This window comes from Tachypleus tridentatus, chromosome 3 (genome assembly GCF_004210375.1).
Source record: "Tachypleus tridentatus isolate NWPU-2018 chromosome 3, ASM421037v1, whole genome shotgun sequence".
In the NCBI taxonomy this organism is placed as follows: Eukaryota; Metazoa; Arthropoda; class Merostomata; order Xiphosura; family Limulidae; genus Tachypleus; species Tachypleus tridentatus.
Window position 1 is genome coordinate 83,821,145 of NC_134827.1, and position 15,303 is coordinate 83,836,447.

The 15,303-nt window shown below is 31.5% G+C and overlaps 1 protein-coding gene across 11 annotated transcripts in view; it reads right to left on the reverse strand.

The window, feature by feature from the left end:
• LOC143247371 (myelin regulatory factor-like) overlaps nt 1-15,303 on the reverse strand; it is a 351,121-nt gene that overhangs the window by 21,912 nt on the left and 313,906 nt on the right. For all 11 annotated transcript variants that reach the window (XM_076495348.1, XM_076495341.1, XM_076495347.1 and 8 more), the window contains 5 exons: nt 9,789-9,865; nt 7,483-7,684; nt 4,727-4,807; nt 4,113-4,232; nt 150-374 (listed from right to left, as the gene is read on the reverse strand). In XM_076495348.1, the coding sequence (XP_076351463.1) occupies nt 150-374; nt 4,113-4,232; nt 4,727-4,807; nt 7,483-7,684; nt 9,789-9,865 (705 nt within the window). The remainder of the gene's footprint in view (nt 1-149; nt 375-4,112; nt 4,233-4,726; nt 4,808-7,482; nt 7,685-9,788; nt 9,866-15,303) is intronic.

The window sequence follows — 15,303 nt, forward strand, 5'->3', positions numbered from 1 at the left end:
TTATTACTTTTAGTAGTTTTCAAGACCTGGTAATATACAAAAACTATAAAACTATATATATTTATATATGGAATAAACTATGATATATCAGAAAAGCAAGAAGCACTTTTTACTATTTATAAAGTTATAACTATCTATAAATGTAGTACCTTGTTCACAACAAGAAAGTTTTCTATTGTTTGTCCATTTGGCAAACTGATGTCACCTGCTTCCTTAACAGCATCTGGTAGGATGGAACTTATCTCTTGAGCAATAACTCCTGTATCTGATACAGCATCATCAGACAAACCAGCCTGCTGAGCAAATTCTGGTCTGTACTGAAATCTGATAACTCTCATATTTGACACATTCTTTAACTGTTCACGTGAATCCAACTGTTATAAGAAAAAAAAGAAATAAAATTACTTTTATAAACACTTAACAAGTTTCTAATTCATCAGTTTGAAAATAACCTAATAATATATTGATGGTGTGTCACTGAAGTTCCAAGCTGGTCTAAATAGGTACGTTCTACAAAAGTATTCAACCAATTCCCAAATCTTCCACCCTATGCAATTATATTGATCCTTCTGTTGAAGTTGATGATATCAGATGATAAATATCTCTATTTGGGTTTCTTGTAATGGATACAGTGGGAGAAGGCTTTTAGTAGGAATTTGTTAGGTGAAACTAACAAGAAACTCGACAGTAAGGTTGAGGTTTCAGCTATTAGTGAGGTCATAATTATCAGTTATTTTAATTTCAGGGATATAAATTTGGTAACATTATGGCCAAACCAGAAGGGAAACAGACTGTCAGATACTTTTCATGATCTTCATTAACTGGTTAGGAACAATTTATCATTAACTTCTACTATGTAGAGGAGAGTATAATGTAGGAACAAAGTACAAAAGTTGTTTCAATGGTAGATGAAAATATTACTATGTTAAAGTTATAAGTATGAGAAATAAAATGAGAGGCTTTAAAAAAAGACCTGATTAAATGGATATAATTTTGATAACAAAAATATCTTTGAAATACAGTTATAGATTTATTAGGAATAAAGTACAAAAGAGAGGGGAGTGATTTTATATTCAAAATGTGAGTACAGTTTTGTTCAAGCTGAGGATATAAAAGCTACCAGCAGTGAAGTTGAATCTATTTTGGGTTTCTGTTAGAGGTTATAAGGGAAGAGAACTTTAAACTGGAATTTTTACAGACCACCAGATGGAACTGATAAAATTAATAAGTGAGATAAAGAATTCATACATTAATAAAGTTATAATCCTGGGATATTTGAATTTCAGGCTTATAAAGTGAAACAAAGAAGGTTTCTAAGGAACTGTTCATGTCAGGATGCCTACTAGGAACAATGCTATTTTAAATTTATTATTAACTTATACAGAAATGACTGATAAGATGGAGATTAGGGGCCAACTGGGTGCAATCGATCATTTGCCTTTTAGATTAAATATTATATTCATATGTAGAGAAGAAATAATAAGAATTTGGTTACAAATTTTTAAAAAAACAACCAAATTTTGAAGGGATATCACAAGAATTGTGTTTTGAATTGAACAACTGAATTAATTTAAGACTGATCAAATTTAGAAATATTCAAAATAGGCATGTTCCTTACACAAAAAAGAGTGGCTGTAAATAAAGATCCAAGTTGGTTCACAAAGGATAAAATAAATAAAAGCATAATAAGTTTAAGTAGTTTAAACTGACTGGTATAATGGAAACATTAGAGAATTACAGAAGATCAAGATAACTGGTCAAACAGGAAATATAAAAATGGTATATTAAAAGCAGTTGGTTGAAAATGTGAAATTAACAGTAAGGATTTCTCTAAATACATTAAAGGTAAGTAATATGTTAGGATGGAAGTAAAGCCTTTGAAGGGTGATAAAAGAATGCTCGTATCAAATGCTCATGAGATGATTGGGTTATTAAATTATATTTTATTTTAAAATTCTACCAATGAAGATTTAAGCAATATTCTTCATCCTGAAAATTTGCAAAATATAAACAAAATCAGACAAGATAATCGCATTAATTCTGAGCCTGTTAGGAAAACAGGAAAATTTAAAGAATGATAAGGTCATATAATATTTTTTGTATATCAGATTGTATATGTGAGCCACTCACTAATATTTTTTGTAAGTCCTTGAATAATACTATGTAACACGAATTTTGTTCCTGGATAGTATGTGTTATTTTTAATTGCTTATGTTGTAAAAGTACAAAAAATGGCAATTATTCCCTTCAAACTTTGCTTTTGTGACCTGGATAATGAAATTTAGAAATTAACCTATTTTCTATGTAAAAATGGTCAAATTTGCACATTTTCATTTACATAAGGTCTGAATAAAACAACATATGAATCAAGATTTACATGTATTTATAATAAAGTTACACAAAAATGTTTAGAAGTGAGTAGTTTTCGAGATTTGCAACTGTAATGCAAATCACTTTCATGTATCAGCCCCCAAATATAGTCTAACATCATGTTTTCATTATATGCTCCAAGGTCACAAAACCAAAGTTTGAAGAGAAAAATAGGTCTTTCCCACTTAATTTAGGCATAAGCAATTGGGAAAAACATAATATGCCCAGAAACAAGAAAGAGTAAATATTTTGTTACATAGTGTAATGGGCAGGTGCCAGAGAAATGGAAGTTGGTTAAACTACTCTTCTTTTCAAGGGAGGTGATAAAAATTGTCATAATAATTATAAGTCTATTAGTCTTACACCAGTGGTGAGAAAAGTTTTGGGAAATCTGATAAAAATGCTTTGGAAAGTAATTTAACAAAATTTAAAATTTTGTTATGTTAAATCAATGTGATTTCATTAATGTAAAGTTGTGTCTTACTAATCATTTGTTATCGTTTTACGAGGTTACTATTTATAGATAAGGGTAAGGGTGTGACTTTGATGTATCTGGATTTTGAAAAAACACATGACAAGGTGAAACATTAAAGGCTTGTTAAAAAATTATTCCTATAAATTGAGTCATTGGATTGAAAATCAGTTGGTTGTAAGAAATCATAGGGTTGTTATAAATGTATTTCAGTGACACTGGATTATTGCTATAAGTAAAGTACCTCAGTAACATTAAGAGTTTTGTGTTTTTGAGTTTTACCAATCACATGACTGAAGAAGGTCAATAAATACTTAAATGTGCTGCTGACATTAAGTTCTTGGGTGTTGCTAGCTGTGAGAAGGATATTGCTGATTTACACAAAAATTTATATTATTTAATGAGTTGGGGAATAAATGGAAAATAGATTTTAATTACAATAAGCACATTTTAATCATGAGCATAATTTTCATAGGATTAATCTAAACAGTGTTAATGAAAGAAGACGATCTTGGTGTTCTGATTGCTCACTATCTTAAGCCATCCAACCAGTGTTCTGTTACTAAGTCCAATAGGGTTGTAAGATGTATATATATATATAAGTAGTAAATACATTTCTAAAGAGGTTATAATTTCATTGCATGTAAGTCATTGGTTAGGCCACATTTGGTGTACTGTGTTCAGTTTTGGTTTCTTACCTTAAGAAGGCTGCTAAATTGTTGGAAAAGGTTAAAAAAATAGCTACTACATAGATACCTTGGATGGAAAGGTTGTCATACAAAGACAAATTATAATATCTGAAAGTATTAACTGTAGGAAAAAGAAGAGTTTGTCAGATCTGACTATCAAGGAAGTTGATAGATTTCAATGTACTTAGTGGTAGAACAAGAGAATATAAATTCTGGCAGGGTAAACAGACAAGTTTTATTTTTCTAACAGGGTAACTACCGTTTAGATAAGATCACCATCTGATGTGATGGAAGCAGCATATTTAAGAGAGTTTAAGGCAACACTTGATGAATATTTTAATGATAAGGGCTGGTTCTGAGAGTTTGTTTTTATTATATTTAATAGTTTAGTGGATGTGGAAGCCTATCTTGACATACAGATCTCCTGCTGCCTTTAAATTTGTACAGCTATATTATGAAGCTATCTAACTTCATTCTTATGACACATTACTATAAAACATGTTTAAAGTTTAAATATGTGGTTTTTGGTGGTTTTATTTTTTAGAAAATGGTTACAACAATAAAGCAACCCCACTCTCTACCTCTGTAGTATTAGTTTTGACTCTGGCATCAGAAGGTTGCATAATGTGCCCAGTAATCTTCATATTTCCATGGACAACTAAAGGTTCATCTGGCCTGTCAGTGTTTATTCCTACCCGACCCTGGGAAGTAAAAGAAATATAAACAGTTTAAGTCCAAAAGCGATTTCTAACTCAAAAGAAGTTTCTCATAATGTCCAAAATCAGAACAATCACACTAAGAAACAGTTTGAAAACAAAATGTTTTAATCAACTAATTTTGGCATAGATGTTTAGGTGAGGTTGCATGTTGAAACATAAAAATAAATATAAAAAGAAAATAGATGTGTTTCTAACAATTTCACAGTAACAGATTAATTATGTGAAAAACTGCTTTTACCTAATGTATTTATTTGGTACCAAAAGAAGTGGATATGTTTGTAATAACAATGTTTTCCCTTAATAACTGTTTTCACAAATAATGTATGAACATTAGATTCTAATAAAAAACAATTAAACAGGGATAAAATTTTTAAATTAAACTTAAAGAATATCTAATATTCCTTTAAATATAACTTTCACTGAAAAACAAACAAACAAATAGAACAATTAATGCAACTCCTCAGTTGTGAACTCACAGCATGAAATATGGAATCTGGTGTTTGTCCTTTCTGCCATGACAGTTCTACATCATTTTCAAACTGACCTGGATTAGATGCCTAGGAAAACAGAATATTTCATTCTTGATGAAATGTGAAAACAAGAAAAATTCAAATGGTGCAAGTAAAGCATAAAGAATAATTTTTCATTGTACAATTTAAAACAATAAAGGACAAATAAATGACTCTTAACAATATATTATATCACAAGTTTATTAGTTCTTTATTAAGACAAACCATCACTAAGGCAAATAGCTGTTAAATTCCAAACATTTGATTTAACTTAATACAGTACTGAGAGAACAAAAGCACTGTCATGAAGGTTTTAACATGGGCACTGTAATTTGTTTATTAACTTACACTTCTCGATAAACTGTATAAAATAAAGGCATACATTTTGAAACAGAAATAATTGAAAGGCCATTCCAGATTCAACTAAATTTGTTAGTTACTTGAATGGTTGTAATGGATATTATAAAATGCTGGTGTCCAACAGGTTCTTCATAATTGCCAAAATTGTATCATAGAAAATGTGTTAACATTTTTACCACATGACTAAAACAAATGAATTGTGTTTCTATATAGATATAGAGGGGTGGAAAAATACACAATAATGTTTTCCATTATTTATTGATAGAAATAGGTATAAAAGTAAAACATCAATTTACCACAGGTCAATAGCTATTTCATCACATGAGGCAAGTGGTGACAATGATTATAAAGACTAATTCACACAGAACAAATATAACATAATGACCAAGTGCCTGGTGATAATATAATATACATATGTATTGTAGTGTATATACACACACACACACTACATGGCCAAAAGTATGTGGACACCTGACCATCACACCCATATGTGCTTGATGAAAGTCTCATTCCTAAACCATGGGCATTAATATGGCATTGGTCCCCACTTTGCTGCCATAACACCCTCCACTCTTCTGGGAAGGCTTTTCACTAGATTTTGGAACATGGCTGAGGGGATTTACTCCTATTCAGCAACAAGAGCATCAGTGAGGTTGGGCAAGAAGGCCTGGCTCGCAATCAGCTTTCCAATTCATCCCAAAGGTGTTTGATGGAGTTGAAGTCAGGACTCTGTGCAACCCAGTCAAGTTCTTCCACACCAATCTTGGCAAACCATGTCTTTATGGAGCTTGCTATGTGCACAGGGGTATTGTCACGCTGAAACAAAAAACAGCCTTCCCCAAACTGTTGCCACAAAATTGGAAACACACAATTCTCTAAAATGTCATTGTATGCTGTAGCATTAAGATTTCCCTTCCAACCACGAAAAACAGCTGCAGACCATTATTCCTCTTCCACAAAACTTTACAGTTGGCACTACGCATTCAGGCAGGTATGACCCATTCTACTGCCAATATTTGTCTATGAAGATTGGATAGCTGAATGCTTGATTTTATGCAGCTGTTAGCAACGGATGTGGCTGAAATAGTCGAACCTACTAATTAAAACGGGTGTCTACATACTGTTGGCCATGTAGTGTATATTAGACAGAGGTATAGTTGTTAAACAATAATTCTATTGTTTAGATACAATTTATGTGTAATTATTTTCAAGTTTATAATATAACAATGAAAATAAATAAAAGGTATCAGTTCAACCTGAATAACCAACAAATAGAGGAGCAGCATTCACTTCACCCACACGCATGTATACACTGCTGGCCAAAATCTTAAGGCCAATGAACATAAAGAAAAAATATACATTTTGCATTGTTAGACTCAACCACTTATTTGAGTAGAGCTTCAAAAGATGAAAATAAGAAAAAAAACAACTTTTGTAACATTTAATAGGGAAACTGTAAACACTATGAAATTAGCCTAAATACTAACTGGTCAAAAGTTTAAGACCATACTGAAACAAAGCGATAATCGGTAAACACGTAACGAAATTTAGTCACTTGTGTTCAAGCATTAGCATTGTCAACATCTCCCAATGATATCTCCTGTGTTACATGGCAAAGGCTAAACACTTGACAGAGTTTGAACGTGGCAGAATTGTCGAGATGCAAAAGCAAGGTCTCTCTTCAAGTGTCATCGCTGGTGAGATTGGGCATAGTAAAACTGCTGTTGCAAATTTCTTAAAAGACCGTGATGGATACGGAACGAGAATTTCGAGTGGTCAGCCCAAGAAAATTTGCTGGCGTTGAGCAGGAGGATTTGATGGGTTGTCCGACAAGACACCAGCCGATCGTTGAACCAGATTAAGGACCTTACAGATGCAGAATGCAGCTCAAGAACAATAAGACGGCATCTATGAGAGAAAGGCTTTAAAAACCGTAAACGCTTATATTGATCATGCCAAAGCAAATGTTTAAAGTTATTTGAAATGATGGCCGTACAACTCACTACTGAGACCTCTTGTTGGGCATTTCCTACCCTGTTCAGGACTTCTTTTTGGTATGGTCTTAAACTTTTGACCAGCTAGTATTTAGGCAAATTTCATAGTGTTCACATTTCCCCTATTAAATGCTAAAAAAGTTTTGAAGCTCTGCTCAAATAATTGGTTGAGCAAAATGCATCTTTTTTTTATGTTCATAGGCCTTAAGATTTTGGCTAGCAGTCTCTCTCTCTCTCTCTCTCTCTCTATATATATATATATATATATATATATATATATTATTATTATTGGAAGGACTAGACTATGTTGCTGTTTTTTAGCATGTAAATTGGATTTTAAAAAAATGCAGATTGTATGTAAATCCTTACCCTGACAATAATTTTCTCGGATGAGTAGCACACCACAGGAAAAGCCTGATCTCCAACATGAGCACAAATACTCACAACAAGGTAAAAGTAGCGTTGATCAGGGTTAGGTTTGCCCTTCTTACGCATATTGTTGGATGTGGTCTCACTGAAATGAAGTCTTCCAATAGTCATTTTGGTAACTTGGTCAGGTACAATCTCAAGTCTAGAATAAAATGCATTTGTTATATGTCAGAAGAAAGAAACATACAAAAAAACTTAAGAAAATTTATATTCTCTCTGCCAACATTAAGGTACTAAAAACATTAAGATCAATTATATGTGTGCTGGGGTTTACTTTAGAATTTTTTTCGGGGGGGGGGACTACTTTTATTCGGTGCCTGATGCTATAAGTACTACATGCTGACATGTTGTATTTCCCAGACTTTATTTATAAATACAGCATAAATTGTACACTTTTAAAAGTAACCAAGTTTATCACACTAAAATTCTCATCTCAAAGTAAAACCCTACAAAATCTATTAAAATTGTGGGGTGGGCAGGGTAGAAAATTGATTTTAAGAAGTATGCCCTTGTCCTGTGAAACTAAAAACCTTTCATGTGCATACTTACCACACAAACAAGAGACCACTGCAAGACTTAACAATATTGTAATAGCTGAAAAACTAGATAAAAATTTTAAAGTCATGATGTTGAGAAACCCACTTGAAGTAAAAATGTATCTTGAGATGGCTAGTATGGGTATTTAAAACTCTTATTAAAATAAAGTAGAGAACAACGTTTTGAGAGTTTGCAAACTTTCTCTTTGTTAACCTGAAGATGACCTAAGAAGGTCAAAACGCTGTTCTCTATTTTATTTTAATAAGAGTTTCAAAAGTTTTAAACTCACCAAATTGGTAATATTATGCATAGTGTTTTGTTCTACTGCAGTGTTCAAAACAGAAATTAAATGTTATAAAGATATACAATTATGTTTGGATAATGTTTTCCTTAATACTTTGTTGTATATTATTTAAGGAACATCAGCAATGCTTTAAAGCACTATATATGTGTTTGTTATTTATGCATACATGTACATGTGCATGGCACACTTGTAAAGAAAGTGGAATTATAAAGAATAAACTACACAGCATTCTGAGTATTGTTAAAATGATATAGATCACTCTTGAAAGATAATTTTCAAATGAGACCCTAACTTGAGCACTTTTGAATAATTCACTATTCTCCATGTTGTGCAGCTCTCCATACAACATGAGTAAGTACTAACATGAAACCAGAAATATGTACACTGGGTTAGATTTAGAGTATGTTGTCCCTGCCATCAAAATTACATCTTCAACTTATTGATTGAAATATAATTTAATATGCTAACCAAATTTTAATTTATTTTCTTTTCACACCTACTAGTATGCACTAACACAAAAATACAAAAGAAACACTTCTTGTATCACAAAAGTTTAATGGAATACAGCAAATCATTCATACTTGGTACTCAACAGAACAAAAGTTTCATGTATTGCAAACAGTTTAAGATAATATAATATACTGTGTACACTTTACAGTATACAGGGCATCCCAGATGCCTGAACCCTTTATCATTCAAATTGCATACCATTAACAGCTGTACAGATACCAGTTCTTGATATTTTCTTTCCTGAAATGTGTATAACTGACATTAGAAATGTTTTTGTTGAATTTTAAGAATATATTGTCTATTTTTCCTATATGTCCAGACATTTAGGAGACCCTGTATATAAACCATGTAGGTAAACTACATTTTTGTTTAATTTTAAAACAATAATATACATATATATACACACACACACACACAGAGAGAGAGAGAGAGAAGGAGTGTCTTATGACTCTTGCTACAGTATCATTTCTGTGGAAGACTCCAGAACTATCATCATGGTTGCACCTCTTAAATCTGGCCCTGTACATAAACAGTTGTTTCACGGAACTACTCACCCTCTTTCCAAAGTTGTATCTGCACTCAGATGCAAAGAGTCAGAGTTCTGGCACCTATCAATATGACTCTTCCATCTTTTTACTCATTACAAAAGGAATCAATATCACTGAATACACCATGTGGCACATAACACAATTCACTGATGCAACTTGAAACAAAATCATTTTTTGCATATTTAGTGTTCCAAAACAGGAATCACAAGTAAAATAACACATAGAACAGAATTCTGCTTAGCACAGTGTTTTATATGCCAGTACAATCTGTGTCAGTAGGTATGTATGACATAAAAACAAACTTTTATTTTAATTGATTTAATATACTGGTAAAAAAGTAAACTTACTGAACTGGATGAAAAGGCTGCTTGCTCCTGTCAGACTGAGACTGTTCTATTTTAATTGTCTGATTCTGTGATTCCATCTACACATAACAGACAGAGAACAATATTAAACAAACAGTGCAACTCTTCTGATTATTACTGTCACTGTGATATAATAAACCATTTCAATACCAGTTCTTCTATTATCAAGCAAAAGTATTAAAATATTTTAAACACATTACTCCTTTTAAACAGCACTACACAGTGAGTTATCTGTGCTGTACCTACTACAGGTATCAAAACCTAATTTTTAATGTGACAAACATTCTAACTTACTGCAGAGTCAACTTCTTTTAAAGGGGTAAATAATGTCATATACATATATATATATAAAACAACAATGTATGTGCAGAGTAAAATATTCCAATGATATAAATTGAATATTTGAAATAACAATGTTCTTTAAATTCACATAAGTTTTTGCCAGTTGTACCTGGTAAAACTTTTAATTTATTCACAGCCATTCACTAGGTGGTAACCAGGCATTATCAAACTAAATGCAAGAACTGAGGGCATATAACAGAATTTAATTTAAAATATGATCACATGAGAATCTATAAAATCAGTAATCTACAAGCATGGGACTAAGAAATTACAAATGAATAAAGTAATTTATCAATGAACTAACTACTGGTCAACATCTTAACTTCCAACATGAAATTTTAAAACTTATCATGAATATATATATATATATATATGAATTTTTAGGAAATGTTAATCAGGGAATAAAATTATTTCAAACAGCAAAGAACTGAAGTATACAAAATCAAATGAATAAGTCCAAATTGTTACTCATAATAAAGTTTATTTCTTTACTTCACTGGTTAGTTTCTTAAGTTCTGTTGTCTAACTTTTAGTTGCTAGGGCTAAAAGGATATTTCTTTATACTAGATTCCCAGAACAATACGATGAAAAAGCAGAGAAAAACAGGATTTTATTTTTTTAAAGTGTGTCAAAATAAATATATTTTGCTCATAAAGTAGAGCCAAATCGTTCCAAAATTTGGTAAGCTGTGTAAGTTATATAACATTTTGCAATAAGATTATACATATATCAGTGTGTATGTGCTTCCAAAACAAATAATTAAGAATAAAATGAACGTACTTGCCTTTGTTACACATAAAAAAGAGCTATTTACATAAATAATTCTATTATAGTGAAGAAACAGGAAACAGTAAAATAATGAAAAGAAAAATAGAAAAAACTGGACCACTACTTTTCATCTGCATCGTTTATCACATTAAGTCAGAACAGTAGTTCAAAATGTGATATCTCACAATGTTAGATTAGCTATCTCAGTGATCACTCCTATTATCAGGTGAGCTCAACCTCCAACTTATTCTAAATTTTACAAATATCTGTACCATCTCTTGATAACAGAGGTGCATGACAAAAATACAGGGTCAAGCAAATATAATACTTACTGAACTATTCTTATGATATACAGGCTTCCCAGTGATACAGAGGTGTGTCTGCAGACTTATAACACTAGAAACCAGGTTTTAATACATGTGGTGGGCAGAGGACTGATAGCCCTTTATGTGGCTTTGTGCTTAACTACAAACAAACTTATAGTATGCAACCTTTTGCCCAAGATACAGTAAAAACGTTTAAAGTTTTCACTACAACTGTGGCATAACAGTCTTTTTCTTTCAGTTTAGTGTATATATCAACAAATACAATATACAGTTAAACATATGAAACCTTAAATCTCAACTTGTTTATTTTCTCCTTGTATTTTTCTTCTTTTTTGTTTAAATCATAAATTTATCAATAATCACATAAAGTTATAACACAAGAATTAACTGCTTGCAAAGAGTAAAATGTTAAAGTACACTTATATAAATCGATGTTGTCACAACCTTTTCAAAACTATCACACCTACCCTTTCATTTCTACAATATTTGTTTAATGTAATAATAAACAATTTCAGTATGGTGGTCACTGTTGGTTTTTACCTTGTTATTTATTTCATGCTGTTTAACAGTTACTGACTTACATAGTACAACATTTGTTCATTACTTAAATTACATTACTATCTGTAAATAACTTAATCATTATAGTTACTATTGTATTTACTATATTGTTCAGATCTTATTGTTACTCTGATATTTCTAGTCTATATAACTGTCTGTTGTCTGTCCATGTAACTACTTTGCAGTGTGTGGATGGATCTTTATTAAAATTGGTATGGAAGTTCATTAGATCAGTGTAAAGGTACATACACATTTTCGAATTTGCACTGTGTGGTTGTTATGGATGTCTTTTACCACAACTTTGCCCTCTTTAGATGGATTTCCACCTACTTTGGTATGGAGGTTCATTGAATCCATGGGAAGACACCTACAAATTTTAAGTTTTGCATTTTGCAGTTTTCACAACTAATTTTCCCACCAAATTTCAAATGAAGGTTTGTTGGGTTTGTGCAATGATACAAACAAGCTTGTGGTTTTACATTTTGTGTTTTGCAGTCTTTATAGACATTTTGTACAATTACATATAATGGAAACAACTTTTTATTAATCATGAATTTATATAACTTCCATCATGGGAACAGGTACTCCAACTAGTATTTTAATATATCTTTCATCTTTCAGTTACTTCTTAGAATTTAACTTTATCATTACTTACAGCTGCCTGTATTGCTTTGCATTGGGCATGACTGCAAGGGATAGGTGTGGCCAATTTATTTGTATATAGACATGGCTCATAATATGTTCAGTAAATTATTGTTCTATTTATTACATTTACCTAAGTTACATTCAATTATAATATTAATGTTTTTTTCTTTTATTGGATGTATCTGGAATTTATTTAATTAAATATTTTTTAATCTACATATACATTGTACATTTATGTCCTATTACACCATGATGCTTCCCCACTCAACAGTTACACAGTAATATGTGTTGTGGAAATCTATATCAGATGCTTAGCTTTCATTATTTCTAGAAGCTTGTGGAAAGAATTGTACTAAACTTTGCATATACTGGTGCCATGGGGTGGGGAATAATAAGATTGCATAAACCAAATACTAATTTTTAATTTGTCTTTTATGTTGTAAGGTATGTTCCATTCTTCTCTTGAAATATTAAGTTTGTTAAGAAACTTAGTGGAAGTGCCTCAGTTCAATAAACAGTTAATATTTTGTGTGTCCAATTTTAGCTTTAATAACTGCTGACAGTCTTTCAGGCACTGTTAAAATGTATTTAATCAAAGTGTCCTTTGGGATTTTTATTCCAAATGTCTCTAATACACACCTACAAGATTTCCTTGGAAGTAACTTTTGAGTTGTTAAGTTTTGATCTATCAAATTCCAGATCTGCTAGAATGGGTTGAGATTAGAGCTCTGTTGGGACCATTGCACCATATGAATGACTCCAGCAGCTTCTTTCTTAGATAAGTAGTTTTTCCATAAGTTGAATAAGTGTTTGGAGTCATTATCTTCTTGATAGTAGAATCCTTTACCATTAATATGCAAACTACTTGGTATACAATGACAAATCAGTATCTGATGGTACTTACAGTGTTCCATTATTCCATCTATTTTACAAATATCTCCTGTTGCCTCAGCAGAAAATTATCCTCAAACCATTACACTGCCAGCCCCATGCTATGTGGTAGGTGCTATACACTGAAGTGAGTATCTTTCACCTTTTTTCCATCAGAGGTACAACACATGCTTTGATCAAATATTTAAAACTTGGATTCATCTATCTATCAAACTCTTTTTGCAATCATCTATGGTTAAGATTTGTACTTTTTAGTAAATTTCAGTCTCTTAACAATACTTGGAGATCAAAGTAAAGGTTTTTAACTGCTATACAATCAAGTATTCAATTCTCACTGAGTCTTCTTGGTACTATATATTTGGACACTTTTCTGCCAATTTGGTATATGGTCATTTATCTCATGCTTGAAATCAGTGGAAGTCTTCCCTTTGTCCTGAAGACTGCATAAACAAAGATACTTAACATTATTATCATTGAGTTTAGGTATTCTACCTCTTACTTTCCTATTTTTAAAGCTACCTGTGTCAGTCTCATGATCTAGTGTCTACTTAACAGTGTTTTGGGAGCATTTCACGTCTGCAGTAATTTGTTGGAGACTCCAACCAGCATCACTGAAAGCTTTTATGTGAACTCTTTGCTCTACTGACAATCCTCTACACTTCTGAGACCATGGCATGACAATAAAACTTTAACATATAGTGTTAAATACTGATTTTGTCAAGGTTTATTTGCAGAGTGCTACTGAATCGATTTCTTCTAACATATACTGATACCATATGTTAGCTCCTTGCTAGTTTTATTCTATATAACTAAGACACTACATGACAGTTATTTAAAAACTCTAAGTTTGATCAGTATGTTTATTCAAACAGAACCATTTTAACATGCCCTTGACACAAGTATATGGAAATTCTAAAGAATGATAAGTATTCTCACCCTGGTTCATTCATTTGTCACCAGGAATCACTGAAGCATTACCATAGTGTTGTAACTTACTCTAATGGCATAGAAAAATTACCTCATAAAACTGGAAGAATAACAAAATATTCTTTCATCCTAGCACTTTACACATTACTGTACATGTATTACATATGTATATTTAGTTTTGTTTAACTTATTATATATAGGTATATCTACATATATTGTTCTCCCTACTTATACAGCAGTAAGTCTGAAGGCTTATAATACTCAAAAGCGTGTTTCAATACCTGGGCACAGCACAGATATATTCTGTGAGTAGCTTTATGCTTAGTAATAAACAAATATACATATACATATATTCTGAAGATTATTTTATAGTGTTAGCCCAAGTATACGACAAGCACCAATCTTCTCAACTTGCCGATGATCCTGTAATGTCGTGATTAGGGCCGATAATATTGATAACAACGATAGTATCAAACCAATAACTAAAATACACATTAATCATAACACATTTACCTTTACGGTATTGTGTATTCTTAGCAAGACCAATATATTAAATAAAGTACATTATTTACTGGTTCAGTTTTCAGTTCTGCCATAATATGTTTATAATATGTTCATCAATATATTTATTTAATATGGTTGTTTTAGCGTAATAGTTAATTTTGATTTAAACATTTTAACCTTTTACTGTTATGATTCAATCCGTTTACGAAGTTGAACTAAATACACCATGTACCACAAATTTTGTTCGTGGATAGTAGGTGTTATTTCTTAATTGCTTATGTTGTAAAAGTACAAAAAATGGCCATTATTCCCTTCAAACTTTGCTTTTGTGACCTGGATAACAAAATTTAGAAATTAACCTATTTTCTATGTAAAAACGGGCAGATTTGCACATTTTCATTTACATGAGGTCTGAATAAAATAACATATGTATGAAGATTTACAAAAATGTTTAGAAGTGAGTAGTTTTTCGAGATTTGCGACTGTAATATAAATCACTTTCACGTATCAGCCCCCAAATATAGTCTTCCATCATG